The 22,471-nt window shown below is 38.7% G+C and overlaps 1 protein-coding gene across 1 annotated transcript in view; it reads left to right on the plus strand.

Annotated features, from left to right (window-relative positions):
- Window positions 1-22,471, plus strand: part of macrod2 (MACRO domain containing 2) — a 1,296,131-nt gene that overhangs the window by 898,894 nt on the left and 374,766 nt on the right. The window contains exon 6 of the mRNA XM_004914719.4: window positions 1,929-2,050. Within this exon, the coding sequence (XP_004914776.1) occupies window positions 1,929-2,050 (122 nt within the window). The remainder of the gene's footprint in view (window positions 1-1,928; window positions 2,051-22,471) is intronic.

A 22,471-nucleotide genomic window follows, 5' to 3' on the forward strand; every position in this document is an offset into this window, starting at 1 on the left:
TACCTTCTAAACTAGGTTGTCAAACCTCTGGCTATGATTGGCCACATCATGTTTCTGGGCAAAAAGCCTTGCAGTCAATGGGAGACAATGAATTCATTAGCAGTGGTCAAATAATAGATACTTGTCCTGTATAAATACAAAGTAACACCATGGGTTTGTGCAACCAAGGGAATCATTTTAAGAAGCTTGGATGGATGTATTGGTTTTAAAGCAAAGTTGAGTTGTTAAGATGCTCCAGGAGATGATAGATAGATAGATAGATAGATAGATTGATGATAGATAGATAGATGATAGATAGATAGATGATAGATAGATAGATGATAGATAGATAGATAGTTAGATAGGTAGGTAGATACATAGATAAAATCCTTTAAGAGGGCCCGGCGTGACCAGTCCCTCCTCCCGGGTTGCTCATGCCCCTATATTTAAATGTAGGAGATGGGTCGGGGAGGGGGGCTATGGTACAGCAGACTCTACCGAGCCCCCCTGTTGCCCAGGCCCTCCCATGACCGCTGGGTATACAGTTACGCCACTGGAGATAGCTAGATATATACATTTTATCTATTTATTAAGGTTGTTGTTTTATTTTGTTGTTTCCTTTTTCTAAATCTGCACTGACGTTATTAATGTGGCTGATTTATGACTCCAACATTTTTGCAATTAAAAGTAAAAGTTTCAGTAGGAAGAAAATGATAACTTCGAATGAAAACCTGCTCTTAATGGAGCGTGTTTAATATATTTGCTGGAGCTGCTAATATTAATGAATACTGCAAAGTGTTCCCAAATTGGGCTGTTTCCAGAGCCATGGAAATGTCAAGTATGTAGAATACTTTACACCTTATACTGAAGATTATTTTACACTTTAGTATTCATTTGCTTAGTCCTGCCTCCGTGTGGGGAGAAGCACAGCTTGATTGCTGTTCTTCTCAATTTGAAAGTGTTTATTGTAATGGGAACAGATTTAGTTGAAGGAGAGGTGATATTTTCTTTTAATGGCACACTATTGCTGAGACTGTATGAGATGCTGACTGTGACATGAATCAGGAAATTCCAAGGAAAACCAATATTTAAGATACATAGTAGATAATAATAATAATAGCTAGAGTAGCTTGCTTGGGAGTAATCTGTCATTTTGTGCCTTAGCCAGAGTGTTTGTCATTAGAGGAAAACTTTACCCCCCAGAATGAATACTTAACCAGCAGATAGTTTATATTATGTTAAGGGACCTATTAAATAATCTTTCCAAACTCAGTGGCGTAACTACTGTATGTATACAGCAGACCCTGTGATCATGGGAGGGCCTGGGCAATAGGGGGGCTCGGAGCGTAGGGTCTGCTGTACCTTAGTCTCCTCTTAAAAATATAGCACCGCGGTCAGGAGGGGGCGGGGGAGGAGGGACTGTTTATGCCGGGCCCTCTCAAAAGATTTTTCTGCTGGGGGTCATGTCCAACCAAGTTACGCCACAATATATATATATTTATTGCCGGGGGGATGCCAGCAAGAGTCGGGTCTGGGCTGCCGGGGCCCGCCAGGGCCCACTGGGTTTTTTCCCGGTGTCCCAGCGGCCCAGTCCGACCCTGGATGAAGGGGGTATTTTGACTATGACTACCCTGCAGCAGAGAACAGCAGCAATCAAAACGGCTCCTTCACCTTTTGCCACTCCTGATGTTCCTTAATGAGAAATGCTTTGGCTACAGGCAATGTATTGGAGAGAGCTGATGAGATCCTTCTCTTTTCAATGATTGGTAAATGTGCCCTTTTGTTGCTCAGTCAAAAGGGCTTTCTTCTTCCTACCCAACTGATGTTTCTAGTGTTCCTCTTTTCTTTAGCATTCATCTTTACTAATAATTGTTATATTAAATGTATTCTTTCTTAAATGCAATTTACTCATCTCTGATTCACATGTATGCTTCTCTTTTCCCATTCAGATGTTATTCATACTGTTGGGCCTATTGCAAGAGGCCACCTAAGCCCCAACCATAAACAAGATCTAGCAAGCTGCTACAATTCTTCCCTCACACTGGCAACTGAGAACACCATCAGGACAATAGTAAGTGATTTTATACACATATCTGTAATCTGATGTTTGTATGCTGTGACAATAGCATTTTATTTGATGTTATTTCATTCTGCTCTAGCTGAGAGGAGAATGGGAAATTGTACAACTGCTGTTCGGGTGCCCTTTAAAGGTGTTTGAAGCTTTTGTAAAGAATATCTTCCCTTAAAATATTAATCTTACAACATAGTACCCTGCCTGTTACAACATTTATCAGTGTTATTAGTTTGCTTAAATTAAAAAGTCCTGCTTTGATTGAGCACTGTAACAGTTAACCTGAGCTCGAGCTCAGGAGAGGAGGTTAGGAGAAAAAATAGAAGCAGCCAGCTAGAGCAGAGTTCCTATGGGAACCAGCAATGCTACCTCTTTATTGGCTGATAGGCTGGAGGGTGTGTTTACTAATCTGAGCTGAGATGAACTGAGCATGCTCAGTAGCCAACAGCCAAAGTAAATTCCGTACGAAGGGGTCCAAGTGAATTAGAGGAGTAGAAGGAATTCCAAATGATTGATGGGATACTACAGCCTTACTATTAACCTAATTGAACAACAGAAGTGGCAAGTGATTAAAGATTTTAAAGAGGCTGGTCACTAATTACATTTTTTTTGTGGGGGGTTTAAATTTAGATACATTTCAGAATGTACTAACATATGCATTTATATACAATTTATCCCAGGGAGAACTGTATCAGATCAGCATGTTCAAAGTGTGATTAACAAGCCGTAAGTGGGTTAAAGATCAACACCATATCTGGCTTAAGAAACCCATGACTTCCTGAAGTCCCGAGAATAAGCTTTTATTTATTGCTAGGGCTGTAGATCATTATGTGGGTGTTCCTCTGAAATTCTCAACTAGTTATTCTATTCCCAAACTGTTCAGAGAGTTGCTATGGTGATGACTCCCAACCTGTATTTCCTTAATGTTTCTATTCTTTTAATGGTTTGCTTTCTGTCTACAGTTCACAACAATCAATAGGCTCTGCTTTAAAAGGAGCCATTCTTTAAGCAGGTGCAGCACTAAGCCAATATTTCATATGTTTCGAGAAAAAAAGGCGCCACATTTTCTTTCACGTCTTGACACTACTTTTTCTCGGTTTTGACATTATCAACATTAAATGAATGAAAAACATGGGCAATTATAAAAGGAACCGGGACAGATAGCAGAGGATGAATGTTATTTTTTTTATAGAAAGGGATCTCCTGATAGGATCAGAAACTGACATTGTCTTTTTTTCTTGGAATATACACTATGGGAAATCTCAAATACATCAGATATTAACATTTTCCAATACATTGCAGAACACCTGGTCCCTTAGTCCATAAATATATACAGTATATACACACACACACACACACACACACACACACACACACATATATGTATATACAAAGTAAGTCGATTTTCTTATTGTAGACCTTTCTTTATGTATATATAGCACTGCTATGTTACACAGGGAAACCCACATAGACAACAGTTATCTTTTAGCATTTGCCAGAAGGTTATAAGAAAAGAGTTATTTATTTTAACATATAGCAGCTTCTCTGCAAAGATCTTAATGTGGAGGCATTTGGCATTTACTTGCAATAACATAATAGGGTGCATTCACTTACCTTGGTATAGTGTGCAAAATACAGTTCTGAGTGCAATTGCCTTGTTTTTTTCCCCCACAATGCAGTTTTTTTCCCTGGACTTCTGGTGCCATTGCGGATGCAAACAGGCAATTCTCTTGACGCAATTGCATCTCTAAAACGATAAAAGCACTTTGTCAAAAATCAGGTGCAGTTGCACCAAATGTTTTCAATGTCTGCCAGGTATCATTTTTTGTTTGCGGTGTAAGAGTGACATGTGTGTCCTATTGTTTGAGTGCAAATGTGCTGCCCCTATTGAGGCCGGGTTCTAAGGGCACCCTAGAGCTACCATGTGGTCAGGAGGTGGTGAATAGGGTTCCTCTGCAGTGCCCGATTCAGGTAGGAAGGCAGAAAAAGGACTGTATCTCAGAAAGGCTTCCATATGACAAAATGGTACTATCCAAATGAATTCTTTCCAAATGATACTGTTCTTGAGCAGAATCGGAGCCATAATTATTTAATGTAAAACACCTATGTGAAAATAGTGTTTTATTCAATTGGTACGAGACATGTTGTGTGACATGAGCAGCAGAATATAGCTAGCACAATGCTTTATTAACTGTAGCCTCACAGAAGATTATACTGTATATTTAACATCTTAATTGGTTTCTTGTACAGTGGAATGCAATAATGACATTGTTAGGGGCTGAGGAATTCCTTTAGTACTGATAAAAGAAGATTTTACAAGCTGTACATCAGTATTAAAAAGCTAGCATAGCTGGCGAATATTGGAGAGCTTTCCTGGAACACTTGTAGAGCTTGACAGATGCATCATATGAGACTTGCTCTAACCAGAATTTCAATAGCATAGAGCGCATTTCTGACCAGACACATCTATGCAAAGAATAAAATTCCGGAGTATATATTTTCTTTTTTCCTTTTCATTTCTCATTTGATATTACCTTATGAGTTGCCTTCTACTTTGGTTTTCCTGTAAAAACGTGGTATACTGCATGAAAATGGACATTTTTAGCAAGAAATTGTTGATACCTGCAGAACTAAACTTAATTATTTGCTTTGATAATTAAAGTCATTTAATAGAAATAGGATAACATAGAGCAAACATAAACTTTCTGTAGCCTCAGGTGGCTTCTGTTATCTTCTGCCCAACGTAATATCTCACAATAGATGCATCAACTCAGGGGCACTTTGGGTTAGGCTGCATGAATAGGGAATGCTTTATTGAGTGCCATAGACAATGGTTTAGGCTAAGCTTAGGGGGGGGCATTTACTGACCTGCGACTTTTCCGGGTTGGGATTTTTGACGCATTAAAATCGCTAAAACCTTTTTCAAAATTTAGTATGCATTTTTTCTGTGACAATTCCGGATCTGACAATTCGCCATGTACAGTAAAACTTGTCAAGATCATGTAGAAGTCAATGGCAGATGTCCTTTCATTTCCATGGAGGATCATTTTTTTGCTTCAAAAGTTATCATACAACAAGTTGAAAAAGTTGTGCTTTTATGACTTTTCTGCAACTTTTTCCTTGCATTTGCTTTTTTACTTCAGATTCTTTGATACATGTCTGACAGTTGTAGAAATATGTTTATTTGTGGTTTAAAAAAACAAAATGAGATAAATCCAAGTTTAGTAATTCTGCCCCTTAGGGTGAAGACACACAGAGTTACCAGTAGCAGCTACTTGTCACAGCTACTAAAATAGACAATGCTGATCATTTACTGATAATTGTCTCTATGTGTGTTTTAGCAGAGGCAATTCTCAGTGTTTTCTATGGCAGGGTATTTTCTGGCATTTAGTAGCTGTGAAAAAGTAGCTGCTACTTAGTAGCTTCATGTATCTTCACTCTTAGCCCTTTCTCAAGCCTCTTCTCAAGAGTTTTGCATCATAATTGTGCTGTTGAGTTGATTTATCCATAGTTTACTGATTCGGACAAGGTAGCAAAAATGCTATTAGGTCATAAACAAAACATTGAAATAGTTTTGATCTTATAGTCATATTTTTTTTTTTTTTTTTATAATTCTTTATTTTTGCATTTTCAAGTATGGGGAAGGGATACAGAAGGTAAAAGGGGGGAGGGTAGGGAGGGGAACATTGCACAGATCTTATAGTCATATTTACAAATGCGGGAAATATATAAAATAAGTGGCTCTATCCTGAATAAGCAACAGTTGGTAACTAATAACCATGATGTACTATAATTCTTACAAGCTGCTTTGGTGTCCGAATTCATAAACTCAACAACGAAAAAAGTATACTTTATTTACCCTTTGAATTTATTTATTTCATTGGTCTTTTGACGTTATTGAAGCCTGTATGTGTACTGTATGTATATTATGCAAGAATTCTCATAAAACAGGCCTATGCGCTGAAGCATGTATTAAATGAATGCAGGATCTTTATTTAGAGTTATACAATGTATATGTGTCACAGAGCACTTGGAAGCTTTGCTTTCTCCAGATGCAAAAACAACCTTACTTGTGTGAGGCAGTTTATATGAAAACAGGAACAGAGCATTTCCTTTCATGATTCTCTGTAAGTAAATACATCTTATATCTTTTCCTGAAATAGAAAATCGAGAGTACAGCTGCATATCACAAATTCCCACTTTCTTTAATAAAATGGCACCTCCCCAAAACCTATTGTTCACTGAAGTGTTGCCTCCACCAAAATAATTACCTTTATTTTGTTTCATTTGGTTATGTGACAGATTAATTTCAGGCATTAATATATGGAAGAGAATGCATCTCTATGAAGACTCTATGTAGCCCCGGTCATGGATGAGGAAGATCAGGTGTATGTAATGACCCACAAAAAGTCCACACTGACACCAAGCTATCCTAAAATGGGTAGTATCAGGGATCAGACAAGCAGGAAACTAGAGAGCCCAAAGGTCAGGGCAGGCAGAACAGAATTATGGCTGAAAATCAGGCAAAAGGTTAGATGAGGTGGCAAACAATGGAGTCAGAACAGACAGGAGTCAAAAACCAGAAGGATCAACAAATAACAGCCAGGATACAAGAAGGAAACCATTTTGATAATCAAGCAAAGGATGGAATGCTTGGAAACTTAAAAGGAGAAGGAAAGGTTAAATTAGTGGCTGTGCCAAAACTTATGCCCCCCCAGTGATTGTAATCACTTACCTGATTACTTACTTCCATGGATGGGGTATTTCTGCAGAAATTATTCAGAGCGATCCTTCTTTCTCTTCTTTCTGCTTTTCCAGGGCGTGAGCATGAACATGTGCATTAGAGTGAAAAATGTTTCAGCTTTTTTCAGCTTTTTGTTTCTTAGTTTAGCCTTTCCTTTTCTGCACATGTGCATGCCCAGACTGGAACAAAAAGGAGACAGAAATATCAGAAGAAGAGACAAGATTCTTCTGCACTGAGTCAGTGCAGATTCTAGCACAGGAGCACTGGCCCAGGGTATCAGGTAAGCAATTTAAATCACAGGGGGTGCCCAACATTTTGCTAAGTAACTGCAAAAATCTTAAAATATGTATAGTGAAGGCCAACAACAATATTGGGGTAATTTCCTGATGCCCCACAAACATTCACCCCTTACTGCTCATCTAAAAAGCACTTGCACTCGTAGTCTTGCTGTGCTCTGTACTTCACACTGGCACAGAGCTCAGCTGACATAGACTAGCAAATTAGGGCACAGGTAGAGGCACCTATGTGTCTTATCTCCACTGCCCCTAATAAATTCAGTCCTGGAGACACAAGCTCATGGGATTTATTCAGCTCTCTGTGCTCAGGAATGGAACAAAGAGACATGCAGCAATTTTTTGTTACCTTCAGGACAGTGTTTAAAATTTTTTTAAAAAAGCATGGCAAATCAATGGCATTTATTTGCACACTGTTCCATTTTTGCTCTTTTATCACAAATGTGGAATGTTTACTGCTTGTATAAATTGTAAATACATATAAATAACGATATTTTTTTACATGTTTTCTTTCTACATATAATGCATAATATATGCTTATAATCAACTCAAATAATCTTCAGGAATATTGTTGTATTGTTGCATGACGTTGTGGTTGATCACAATTTTTCTCCAGTTTTCCCCAAGGGCTGTTACCTCCCTGTCCGGTTATGGGTATCTGAAAATAGGCCCTCTACTCTCTCTAGATGTAAGATATGTGGTTTCAATTTTAAAAGATTTACATTTTGGAGCAGTCCTTTTTCAGCATGTGTGGCCAACCTAGAAAACAACCACGAGATTTCAATCACATTTGTAGTGTTTTGTTCTCATAGTGTTGGTTTCTGGTTGTTTGTGCTATGTGGGGAATGCTTGTTTTCTTTAGCTGATTTTGCCTTAGAAGCTGCAATGTATTTATGCATCATCATAAATAAAACCTAGAATTGAAATTAGAGGCATTCTAGTGTATAATTTAGGCCATTTTTAGATATGTGTAAGCACAAGATTAAGGCCATATAATAACAACACATGGCATTTTAATCTAGCTAGCAACTATTTAATCTTTCTAGCAACTATCGCCAATATTTTATACATCACACACACTATAGTCAATTTGATAAGGAGCCAATTAACCTGTCTGTGTATTTTTGGAGTTAGGAGGTAACCGGAGTACCATCAGGACACCCACATAGACATGGGGAGAATGTACAAACTCTTTGCTGATAGTGTTTCACTGTAATTGAACCTAGGACTTCTACTGAAGAAAAAAATAAAAATACATGTGTTTGTTAGTGATGAGCGAATATGTCCTGTTTCAGCTGCAGATCAAATTGCAAAACTACCAAAAATTCGCGAAACAGCGAAAAATTCACAAATGCAACTTTTTTAACACAACCACACCCATTTTGATGCGACCATACCCAATTTGATGTGACCACGCCTGTTTTGACGCGACTGTGACTTTTTTTTGGACATGCTACGATTTTTTCCGAACTATGCACTTTGGTTCTAGTGAGCCCTACATGACTACATTTAAAAACATTAAGAAATTGTCCGGTAAGCTAAAATGGGAAATAAGAAGAGACAAAAATGTTTCCTTTCTCATCAGTTTTTGAAGCTCAATTAAAACGATTCGACGAAGAATTAGCAAAATGCAGGTGCCGTGTGGCTTTTTTGATGAGTATTGACACAACCGCGCCCTTTTTTGCCATGCTGTGCCTATTTTGCTGCGATTGTGTCTTTTCTTACACAACTGTGTTCTTTTTTGTTGCACCCATGCCTATTTTGCGTCGACTGTGAAGTTTCACAGCAAAATTTAATGAAACAATTTGCTAGTGGTAAAATGTGGAAATTTGCTGCAAATCCATACCTGGCAAAAAAAAATTCGCTCATCACTACTCAAAGCTACATGTAAATACATATTACACTAATTACTAATTATTTACAGGATGGCCAGCCTACAGACACTGGTCATTAAAATGAAAAAATCCTAAGAGCATGAACAATTACTATTCAGTTTATAAGATGGCATAAGATCTCCAAAAGAAATGAAGATATTTTAGAAATGCATTTAGTAATAAAGATAAAGCTGAAGCCCTGTTTGAATGCAAGGAGTTTGCAAGTCTACGTGGGTCTTCTTCGGGTACTTGGGTGTCCTCCCACACTCCAAAACTCAATATACAAGTGGCCTAAAACTCATCTGATGACCCTAGTGTGCATGTGATTTGTGAACGTGGCAGGGAAATTAGATTTTGAGCTTCACTGGGGCAGTCATTGATGTGAATTACCAAGAATCTCTTTTAAGTTCCGTGCACCATGTCAGTGCTATAAAAATAAAGGATAATAATAATCATCTTCCCGTTTCAGCAACGTGACACTGGTAAGAGGTTTTGCTCTGAGCAGTAAACGCATTGCAGTAATTATTGTTGATCCTGTCAAATCGTTCCTGCTAAGAATATTCCTTTTATGAAACCTACATTATTTATAAACCAGTGAATCTTTCCTAGAGACCAAGAACAACATTAACTGAATAATAGACTTTGAGTAATAGGAGATAATAAGTTACGGTGCTCTTGGATACTCTGGGATGCAAGTTTTATAGTACAGAGCACCCTTTAACAGTAGCGGAAGAGTAAGTTAAAATGCTAGGAAATCTGCTGAAATGTAGCTCTGCAGTGCCATGTGACATGGAATAAATTATACAGTTATTTCATGTGGCAGAAAAGCATGCAAAATTAATGCTAAGCGAATTTCAAATGATAAGCTATTTTTGCAAGTATTATTGTGTTTCATTGCCACCATGCCCTTTTTCCTGAGCTCTGTAGCTCTAACGCGCATTTCAAATTGGCCACAAAACTAGGTTCCCATGCCTACCTCTTAGATTATAGTTTGCGAAACATCTATTTTATAAACCCCTGATGGATTTCTGTTGTCATCAAATCTTCCTTACATTCCAGCAGGCATTTCTTATTAGGTAAATATCTCCTGGGAACACTGACTTTGATGATTTTCCTGATAAGAGATCTTCCCGTATGGGAGACGGCCTTCCCATAGTTTGGAGCTTTCTGGATAACAGGTTCCAATAAGGGAACCCATATCTGTATGTGTAACACTGTGCTACTCTGGACAGTGGACACTGTATTTCAGCCTTTATCTTCCCTCAACCCAGCCAGGTGAGGAGCAACTTTAAGTAGAGCAGCTGCTAGATGTGAGTCTCTCAGGATAGGTCTTACTATAAGGTAAAGGAAAGATAGTGTTGTTGGACTGTAAAGCCGGCCATACACGCACCGATAATATTGTACGAAACCACGTTTTGTACGATATTCGTGTATGTATGGCTGCTCGAAGAGGCGACCGATATTGCAGAAGGCTGCGGATATCGGTTGAAGGAGGTAGAATTTCTATTGTTTCTACCTCCATATCTGACGATTCAGCCCTGAACATTAGTAGAGGGTGGGAACAATCTGGTCACACAAAAGATCGGAATTGCTACGTGTATGGCCACCTTAACTCTCAGGTTGAATAAACTTAAGTGGGTGCCAGTGATTCTTAAACATAAACAGCAACTTTATTTAATATCAGGAGTTTGGATAATTATGCCAGGTTTCCCTTTAAAGTATTTATTGCAGCTGATCATGTAATATTTCAATAGCAGAAGAAATGCAAAATAACAAACTCACTCCCAAGGAGCTCAAACTAGGTAGAATATTATAGAGTAGATTCTCTCTCACTGGTAAAACTTCAAGTCATGTTATGGGGGAGGCAACATCAGGTGAAATCCTGAAAAACTAAGTGATGTGTTTGCCTTTGCACCATTTTGGAGAGATTAGTCAGCCACAGTAGCAAAGTTTATGGGGGGCGACAAATCTTTCCATGCGGCATTAGCCTAAGATGGGTACTGTGTTGAGCCAGCACTGTCAAATGTCTATAAAGATAGTGACTGATTTATCATGTTGTAGTGTCCACCAATAGGAGAACACTCTGTAATTCCAACTGCTTAGAATATAAGAAATTAGTTGGGTCCTGTATCGATTTTCAAGTTTCAGATGGTTCCATACCTGACTTCACATGGCACAAATGTCTAATTTCACAGTGGTGCTCAGCTATAGTTTCCAATGTGCCCTGCACATATTTAACATAAAGTGACAACTAGGATCTTAGAGGGCTCTGATAAAGAATACATTTGTTGAAAATAGCCAGTCTGGAATAAAGCAATTGTTGCTAAATTTTCTAAACTACTGTAGGGGATCAGAGAACCCTGTCCCCTGTTTCTCAGTCTGTGATCTTATCCAGCCTAGCTACAGCCTGGGGAGAGATCCGGTTGGCTGGCTGCCCCAGTGCACGTCTGGGAGAGGTGTGCCTACGTTTTGAAGCCAAAAATCTAGGGATGGGCCCAGCAGTTTATAAAGGGAGCCCCTGCTGTTGTTTGCCAGTACAGAGATATAGACCCAGAGTGAGCAGTTAGCACAAACTGTGAGTTCAGACTAGAAAGTATAAAAGTCTGCTGGACTGCCAGGGAGTATAAAGTCCTCTGTGGAACTCTCAGATTGTGTCCCCTGAGTGAACAGGTATTGCTTGGTTACCTGCTACGTGGGAGCAGCCGACCTTTTCAATGGGGAAGGTACTCTGGGGCAGGTAGCGCTACCTGGGAGGGAATTAAGAGCTCTTTGGTAAGGGACTGAACTGATTAAAGGGTTGGGGGTCTATCCGGATCAAAGTTGGGGCTGGGCAAAGTACAGAGACTGTGCCAGCCGTGGATAGCCCACACAAGTTCCTCAGGACAGGATTGTCAGTCCTCCCTAAGCTGTTCTATTTTTTATTTCAAAGTTATATAAAGTTTGATTTTGCTGCAACCCGTGTGTGATTATTTCCTAGTGGAAATCCACTAGAGGTGTGTTCTTCAGTGTCCACTAGGTGAAGGCACTGCACTGTTCCCAGTTCCCAGTATCAATATTACTCTAAGAACACATATCTCCTGACATTACAGCCAATATTAAGTGAATGTGCCAAGAAAGGGTTACACTACCATTAAAATTGAACCACATTATGTAATTTATGCTGTGTTATATTTAGAGCAAGCCAAGCAGTAGCTCTATCATATGGGTGCATGATTTTATCTCATACCACCTACTTATCCATTTTGAGTTTGGTCTCCAAGGCCTCAAGGAGCATATGTATGTGCTTAATCTTGGGGTAGATGCAAATACAAGAAAATGGTATTGGAAGAGATGAGGCAATAAGAAAGTTTTGCCATAAAATCAGATCAAAGTGTTGGAATACAGAATTTAGAAGATCTGGTAAAAAAAAATTCCAGGCCTGTAACAGGCAGAAAAGATATAAGCAACCAAAACCTAGATCTAGTCTAAACTAAGGCTAAAAACAGACTTGTTGTTGAGGATGCAAGGATTCATGTCAGAGAACATTCCTGATCTTAAAGCAAAAATAATTAAAAACAATCATCCCAAGGATCTCAGCATAAAAAGATCCTAGTAGTTGGAGGGCTCGCAGGAGGAATAATAACTGCAGGTACAAGCCATCATTGTGTAAAGATGGGTTGCACAAAAAAGTTTGGAAAGTTTGACCATGCCAGGAACCATGCTAATATTGTCATACAGACATATGAGAACAAAACAGAAATATAAATTATTATTATTATTATTATTATTATTATTAAGTATTATAATAATCCCTTCTGCAAGTTTACAGCACATTAGTGACATTTTTTCCATGCTTTCTATTATTACCTTTTAGTCTTAACATTTGACTTTAAAGACATCTATAAAATTGGCCTGTCATATATTCTCAGCTCCTGGCCCAGGAGGCCATTAATCCAACACTAATGACTGGCTTTTTTCCCAATAATTTGTTAGCAGCTGTCTTACTGATTAATATACAGAATCTCACATCAAAGTCGTTTTATATTGACATACTGTGTTCCCCTCCTCGTACATTTATATTTTTAGTGCTGCTTCGGTGTATGGAACTATTTATCTTTCACATCAGAATGACCTTGTACTTTATTAACTTGGAAAATAAGAAGTAACATTACATATAGTACTTTCTTTTGGTTTAATGGAGTAGAGGCAGCATATCTATAAACATACCATCACATGTACAGTAGTGATAGCCTTCTCTGCTTTGCATCTATATTGCAGTGATTATTTGATAATGTTAACCCCTCAGTTCTTAGAAACACTTACCATCTCAGTACACTGGTACACATTAGGGTTGGCTTAAAAAGGTCACAGCTTTAATTACAGATTAAAATAACACGGATCCTGCCAGACCCATTGCCCTGGTAGTCTGATCATGGCTATTCTTGGCTCACAGCTCCAAAAGTCTCTTTATGAAGAAGAGATGAGACACAGACTGGCTATACTAAAAATGAAGTACCGTTGGGCTTTCTGGACCATTCGAACACCGAAACTGTCCCTGTAACCCTCTCTATGGTAATATTGGCAGTGTACATACGCTATGGTAGAGGCATTTTACCATGAGCAGTTTGTTGGATGCTAGGAGGTTGCTGACCAATGACATCTGGAAGACTACATGGTGGTCAACTCTGATGTGTGTACTAAAAATATCAAACAATGGTTACAAAATGTGTCCATGGTACTTGTGTCTATGTTTTATCCACCAATAGACTCCTTCAATACCTTGCTAGGTGCCAACAAAATAACTCTTTCTACTCTGTCTTTACTCAAAACCCTATATGTCTAGGGCAAGATGAGCAAGCCAAATTTCACTTAGATGGCTTTCATTAGACCAGGCTTATACAGTAGCCCTGTTTATTATTTCTAGCCTAAACCTTGGCTAAGGAAAGTGCCACTAAACTGAATAATACATAACCATATATGTCATAAAGGGAATGTCTACCTTTATAAAACAGTCAAAATTTAAACTGCCCCTGTCAGAAAAAACATTTGTGTAAATCATCTTTATTTAAAATGTTTCGTTTTAAAGCTACAGACCAGGGTAGAGGCTAAAACTTTCACTGCACTCTGCTCTATTTATGGCATTTCCCAGATCCGGACTTGGCAGGCAGTGAAATAAAAAAGATGACACTGAACTGGTTACTGGGCATATCTTCCCTCTCCTGGTTCATTTGCATATCTATGATACCACTGGCTGGCAAGATTCAGCCAATCAGATCAATGCAAGGCAAATGAAGCAGGAGAGGGAAGGCATGCACAGGAACCAGTTCAGTGTCAACTTCCTGTTTGGGCAGAATGCAAGCTGGACTCATCGATCCCTTCAAAAGACAAAGGAGAGAGCCTGTCAGTAGCACTGATCCTAGTCTGTAGCTTCAAAACTAAATATTTTAGATAATAAAGATGAATTACAAATACTTTTGAAATTCAGAGGTGAATATCCCCTTTAAAACGTCCGTGTCTATCTATTACTATCACTTGCCTTTGCCAACATGATTGCAGCTTACTACATATTACTGAATACAGATGGGCCAAACAGATGCACACAGTATACAAGGGGCAGCAGGGTACAACATGCAACAATAATTTACTTTAATTTTGAAGTAGAATGTAAATAATTGCATAAAGTAAAAAAGAAGGGTGAGGCCTTGCAATAGGCGGCAGATTATCTGGCGCACATATCAGCAAGGTGTAATCTCAATAATTTAGGTACAAATTTATCAGCTCTTTTTTATCACAAGAAATGAACAGCTTGTAGTAATGTATCTGATTGTATTGCCTGTCACTGTGAATTTACAGAGATGAAATTAGTTCCTGCAAGGGATTTACTTGGAAACTTTTCTTGAAGAGATAAAGTTCTTTCCGGCAAACTATGACATTAACATTCTTCATGAGAAAATGCTTATTAGGAAGCAACTTCAGTACTAGCATTGATATCACTATATCATATGAGACCAAAAAAAGTCAAATTCCAAGTATTGGCATGTATTGGCCACCACCATTGGGCTCAAGTAGAAAGGAAAAGTAGAAACCTGTTTTCTGAAGTGATGGAACATGTTATTGGCATCTGAGTATGAGTTTGGGCTTGCTGGATACCAAAGAGAACAATCTACCTGAATGCATAATGCAGATTGGGAAGTTTGGTTAAGGAGGAATACTGCCCTGGATCTATTTGCAAGGTACTTGCAAGACTGAGTATTCAAAAATGCTTCTTAAGATTGTAAGCATTTGGGCTGGATTCTCTTTACGTCTTGTGTTGGTTATAATAATAATATATCATATCATATAAATATGTGTATTCAATATATATATATCATTTTATTGTACAGTGCTGCAGTATAGGCTTATAAACACGTGACAGTAATAATAATTAGTGATGAGCAAATCTGTCCTGTTTCACTTGGGCGAAAAATTTGTTTAACGCAATAGGTGACAATTTTTACATGGGCACATTTTTTACGAATGGCTTTCTTCATACTGCAAATGCATTAAGGTCAATGGGCATTTTTTTTTTTTTGCACCAACTTTTTTGTCTTCCCAACATTTTTGTCTTGGCAACTTTATATCTCAGTCGCATTTTTTTCTTGGTGACAGTGAAAATTTTTGCTGATGGTGTATGTTATTTTATTGATAGGTCAGTATGTGTCTGTATGTGAGTGGATAGATAGGTCAGTATGGGTCTGTATGTGAGTGTATAGATAGGTCAGTATGGGTATGTATGTGAGTGTATAGATAGGTCAGTATGGGTCTGTATGTGAGTGGATAGATAGGTCAGTATGGGTCTGTATGTGAGTGGATAGATAGGTCAGTATGGGTCTGTATGTGAGTGGATAGATAGGTCAGTGTGGGTCTGTATGTGAGTGGATTGATGGGTCAGTATGGGTCTGTATGTGAGTGGATAGATAGGTCAGTGTGGGTCTGTATGTGAGTGGATAGATAGGTCAGTGTGGGTCTGTATGTGAGTGGATAGATAGGTCAGTATGGGTCTGTATGTGAGTGGATAAATAGGTCAGTATGGGTCTGTATGTGAGTGTATAGATAGGTCAGTATGGGTCTGTATGTGAGTGGATAGGTAGGTCAGTATGGGTCTGTATGTGAGTGGATAGATAGGTCAGTATGGGTCTGTATGTGAGTGGATAGATAGGTCAGTGTGGGTCTGTATGTGAGTGGATAGATAGGTCAGTGTGGGTCTGTATGTGAGTGGATAGATAGGTCATTATGGGTCTGTATGTGAGTGGATAGATAGGTCAGTATGGGTCTGTATGTGAGTGTATAGATAGGTCAGTGTGGGTCTGTATGTGAGTGGATCGATAGGTCAGTATGGGTCTGTATGTGAGTGGATAGATAGGTCAGTGTGGGTCTGTATGTGAGTGTATAGATAGGTCAGTGTAGGTCTGTATGTGAGTGGATAGATAGGTCAGTGTGGGTCTGTATGTGAGTGTATAGATAGGTCAGTATGGGTCTGTATGTGAGTGGATAGATAGGTCAGTGTGGGTCTGTATGTGAGTGGATAGATAGGTCAGTGTGGGTCTGTATGTGAGTGGATAGATAGGTCAGTGTGGGTCTGTATGTGAGTGGATAGATAGGTCAGTATGGGTCTGTATGTGAGTGTATAGATAGGTCAGTATGGGTCTGTATGTGAGTGGATAGATAGGTCAGTGTGGGTCTGTATGTGAGTGGATAGATAGGTCAGTATGGGTCTGTATGTGAGTGGATAGATAGGTCAGTGTGGGTCTGTATGTGAGTGGATAGATAGGTCAGTATGGGTCTGTATGTGAGTGGATAGATAGGTCAGTATGGGTCTGTATGTGAGTGGATAGATAGGTCAGTATGGGTCTGTATGTGAGTGGATAGTAGGTCAGTATAGGTATAGGTGTGTGCACTGTTTGTGTAATAGACTTTGGTCTATTTTCAACCCAACTTAACTATATACAGTAACTAAATGTCATAGTTGGTGGTTCTTTTATTATTTTAAATGCTTTAACTTTTTTAATTTAATAACTTGAAACTCAGTATTGTCTTTTCATAAAGAACAGGCAGTGAGGATAATATGCTGTTTTGCCGTACAATCTATGAAGTTTATGATAGATGCAATAATCATACTCACAGTTAAACATACCTCATTGTCTGCATCTAAATGACTTTAACCTTGTTATTCATTTATAGTAAAATTTCTAATGAACAAAGTAATTAACTTTTTAGAGATTCATTTTTGTCCTTCCTTTACTGTACAAAGCTTGCTACATAATTTCAGTTGCTTTAGCAGCCGCCATAAAAAGTTGAGAATCCTGGCTTGCCTTATTAAAATTGCTTATCTTCATGACACATCATTTATCCTGTGGTCTTTTATCCCGAATACAGCATTAAGAAATCAGAGTGCAAGGGAAGCTCTATTGTTCCTTGTTATTTATCTTACACTTCAACACAGTGCAGTTCCTATAAATTTTCTATTTTGTTGTGTTGCATTAATGTTTCACACAGTATGGAGACTACTACTGGGATATCTGTAGCTCATTATCTACAGAGCTGCTCTTTACAACTGGGAGCATCTGTTTTTAACCTTTCCTTTCTCTGTATTACCGTGTCTCTCAATCTTGATACAAGCGGTATAGAGGAATAGATCAGTGTATCCTCCACGTTCATTTTCCTTGTATGGCCTATTCTATACTGGATGGTTTACTGGGGGTAGGTACAAGGCAATGACCCCTGGGTGAAAACAGAAGGACCAAGGAGTGAAAGCTGTAACTATAAAAGCCTTTGGTGAAATGTAGGAAAGCATCTTAAAAATGGGGTGGTTTGGGTGGAATATGGACTGACATTCAATAATGTAGCAAATTGTATCTCGAGAGCTTCATAGACAATACTTACACTTAATGGGCCTGATTCACTAAAGGGCGATAAAAATTATCGCACGCTTTTTTGCGTTAAAAAACGCAAAATAATTTGCGCGCGTGCGAAAAATCGCCATTTTCGCATGGGTTATTTATCGCACTAGTTTTACCGCATGCGTTAATTTCTGCGCTGAAAAGAATACGATCGCATGATTCACTATAACTTTTGCGCGCTAAATATCGCATTCGGCTATGCGAAAATTAACACCTACTACAGGCAGGCGAAAAATTATACAAAAGTACAGTAAATGATTTTTTGCAATAAAATATGGACTTACAGTGTTATTTATTCAAGTATGTGTTTCCCCTAGAGTGACGCAGCCGCCAGTTTGCAGCGAAATGTTCATTTTTAATACAAAAATTGATACAAGCGTCAAAAAATAATAGTCACAGCAACAATTTTTTTGCCCGCACAACATTTTTGCCGTTTCGTGGATCTTTCGAAAGATTTGCTAATTTTTCACTAAAGAAACCAGAACACATTTGCTCATCACTAGCGGCTACTATTTATAAGCATCTACTATTTATATGCTACCATTTATATGATACCATTTATATGCGGCTAATATTTATATACACCATTTATATGCGGCGACAATTTTTATACACTATTTCTAAGCTACCATTCATATGCGGCGACTATTCGCGGACGTAATTTAGCGCATGTACCAGCAAATACCGCATTGAAATAGTCTTCGCGAGTTAAATAACGCATGCAATATCGCGCGTAAAAAAGCGCGAGTATGCTTATAGTGAATCGTACAAAAATAGGATAATTTTTTTCCCAAAAATTCACCTGCCCTCCTGTGTGTGCCATAAAAAATATAATACAACAGCACATGCTGAGTATGCAAGACGATAGTGGGGTATAATAATAATATTAATACAGGTATGGGACCCATTATCCAGAATGCTCAGGACCTGGGGTTTTCCGTAATTCGGATTTCCTACCTTAAGTCTGCTAAAAACATTATTTAACAGTAATTAAACCCAATAGGATTGTTTCTGGCTCCAACAAGGATTAATTATAGCTTAGTTGGGATCAAGTACAAGGTATTGTTTTATTACCACAGAGGAAAAAGGAAACCATTTTTTAAAATGTGAATTATTGGATTAAAATGGAGTCTATGGGAGATGGCCTTTCCGTAATGCAGACCTTTCTGGATCATTGGTTTCCGGATAAGGGGTCTGATACCTGTACTACTAATGCTACTTATAATAATACTGTTATTCTACTTATTTTATATACTTTTAAAATTACCTCTGTATTACAGTCAGTAGTGATGAGCGAATCTGTCCTGTTTCGCCATAAAATTCCTGAAACGGCAAGAAAATTCATGGAACGGTGTAAAATTGGCAAAACGGCAAAAAATTTGCAAAAACAATTTTTGTTGCGCGATTTTTTTGTCGCCTGCGTCTTTTTTGTTGTCTGCATCTATTTTATTTTGTCGCCCATGTCTATAAAAATTCAGTGCGACAAATTTTTTCGTGCTGAATTTTCACAGAAGTTTCGCAAAACACTTCACCAATGCCGAAATACGGAAATTCGATGCAAATCCATGCCTGCCAAAAAAATTCGCTCATCACTAACAGTCAGTGTTGGACTTTTTTTTCAAGACCCAAGTACCAATAGCATCTGCACTACCCGTCGTAAAGATCAGGGCCTGCTTGATTGTGTATGGTATAAATACAGCTTAAGACTTAAAAACTAGCCATCCAGCAAATACCATCTTGTTAAATAATCCAAAGAGCCAAATTGAAAAAAATGGCATGTTTCCATAACCGCCATAACCGCCATGGATCCTATGGATTTCATTTACAATTCCTGGTGGGGACCACAAGTAGATTTCTCATTTCTCTTTAAAATAAAGCAATTTTGTTTTTACACCTTTATGGGATTACATTCCTTATATCTTTTAGGCCTTTATTTCTAGCATCCTTACCCTGTGCAAGAGACACATTATAGTTTAATACACAAAGGCACCTCTTGGTATTTAGACTTACCCATTGGTTTATAAGGGCTAACTAATATCTCCATAAAAAAGTGAACTACAGGTATGCGATCAGTTTTCTGGAAATCTGTTATCCAGAAAGCTCTGAAATATGGAAAGGCCATCTCCCATAGACTCCATTTTAATTAAATCATTTCAATTTTTAAATATGATTTCCATTTTCTCTGTAATAATAAAACAGTACCTTACACTTGACCCCAACTAGGATAGAATTAACCCTTACTGGAGGCCAAACAATCCTATTGGGTGTAATTAATGTTCACGTTATATTTTAGTACACATAGGGGCACATTTACTAACCCACAAATCCGAATCCAAATTGGAAAAATTCCGATTGGAAAACGAACATTTTGCGACTTTTTCGTATTTTTTGCAATTTTTTCGGCGCCTTTACGACTTTTCGGAAATTGACGCGAAGTTTTTCGTAGCCATTACGATGCGCTCCTATCTTGTCGCGACTTTTTCGTATTGAGTGCTCGTAAGCGGCGGGCGAAACTTTCAGACTTAGCATGATTTTGGAAGCCTCCCATAGGACTCAATGGCACCCTGCAGCTCCAACCCGGCCCAAGGAAAGTCTCCCATAGGGCTCAATGGCACTCTGCAGCTCCAACCCGGCCCAAGGAAAGTCTCCCATAGGGCTCAATGGCACTCTGCAGCTCCAACCCGGCCCAAGGAAAGTCTCCCATAGGGCTCAATGGCACTCTGCAGCTCCAACCTGGCCCAAGGAAAGTCTCCCATAGGGCTCAATGGCACTCTGCAGCTCCAACCTGGCCCAAGGAAAGTCTCCCATAGGGCTCAATGGCACTCTGCAGCTCCAACTCGGCCCAAGGAAAGTCTACCATAGGACTCAATGGCACTCTGCAGCTCCAACCCAGCCCAAGGAAAGTCTCCCATAGGGCTCAATGGCACTCTGCAGCTCCAACCTGGCCCAAGGAAAGTCTCCCATAGGGCTCAATGGCACTCTGCAGCTCCAACCTGGCCCAAGGAAAGTCTCCCATAGGACTCAATGGCACCCTGCAGCTCCAACCTGGCCCAAGAAAAGTCACCAATCTGAAGCTTGAATGAATCCGAATCTTTCATACTCGGCGCGAAGGCTATGAAAAAGTTGCGACTTTTTGCGCAAGTAGTAACGCTACGAAAAAATTGCCAGATTTTGCGCAACATTCGGAATGGCAAAGAAAAAGTCGCGACAATTTTCCGAAAAATCGCCAAATACCGATCATTACGAAAAAAACGCAATCGGGCGCATTCGGCCAGTTCCTGAGTAAGTAAATGTGCCCTTTAGGGTTTATGCAATAAAACAGGAATGAGAAAAACCACATTAAAATATTTTTGTGAAGATTTTGTAACCTACGTCCCTACTCATATTCTTAAAGGAAAGAGGATATAAAGATTATCTGTTCAACGACACATTTTTATTCACATTCTTATTCACATAACTAACAGCAGCTGAAATACAGTAGGCTGCACTTTCTGTAACTCTGGCATTAAACATATATCAGTGATTTGAAAGAAGTGTCATTGCTCATAAAATGCCCTTGAGTTAATACCACACAAGGATTCTTACTGCAGGTTGATATCTTCAGGAAATGAATTTCACAGTTTTACATATCAAAAAAGAAAGAAAAGGAAAAGAAGAGCCTGAAAAGAGAGCTGAAGCTGAAAAGCTGGATAAAAAATGTTACTGTTTTTAGGAAAAGTGAAATGCACCTTCTTTGGTCTGTTTACAATCTGTAAATCAAGATCCGGAGAGTAGTTCTATTTAATAAACTATATAATTTTATCTATTTTATGTAATGCATCGTATCCTGAGCACATCAAAAGATATGTACCTAACAGCTTTGTTACTCAGAAGAAAAAAAAAGAACCTATTTAACATATGGTAAGATCTAATGACTAGAAACAAACCTGCCGCACACGTATAAACTAAGTTTGGAGACTTGCTTAATCATTTTGATCATTTTTACCCCTAATGCCACGGGGAAAGGTTTGATCTTAGCAGGTACCGTTCAAAAATAATCCATTAAAATATGTTTGGTATTTAAATTGGAATGATTCCATGTGTCATTTATACTGAGACTGGGATTAGAGATAAGAAAATAAAAATGTGTTTCTGTAAATAAAGCAGAATCCAAAATGTTACAGAGAAAGGAAAATAAGGGTGAAGATGAATCTAAATTGGTAACAATTCTCACAAAACAATTAAGGTGCCCATACACAAGCAGATTTAAGTTGCTGATTCCAGTCCTTTGGACCAAATTGTCATCTTATCTGGCCAAGTATGGGGACCTCCGCTGTGTGGCAGGTGTGGATCAGGCAGGTTTGATTTTCCCCGTCAGACCAGTAACTGCATCAGCTATTATGTGGTCTTCAGTCCGACAGCTCCTGTACCTGCAATCTGATCATTTGGCCCTAGGGACAGATTAGCCTGATTTGGCCGCCTTAGGTTGAGGTTGCCCAACAAGCAGATCTTAAGGTATACTGGCCACCTTTAGTCATTCTGTTGCTTTGTCTTATTGGGAATCATTAACTTTAAAAAGTCTTTCTATATTGCTAAACTTTTGGAAAAGTGCT

Source organism: Xenopus tropicalis, chromosome 5 (assembly GCF_000004195.4).
Source record: "Xenopus tropicalis strain Nigerian chromosome 5, UCB_Xtro_10.0, whole genome shotgun sequence".
Taxonomy (NCBI): domain Eukaryota; kingdom Metazoa; phylum Chordata; class Amphibia; order Anura; family Pipidae; genus Xenopus; species Xenopus tropicalis.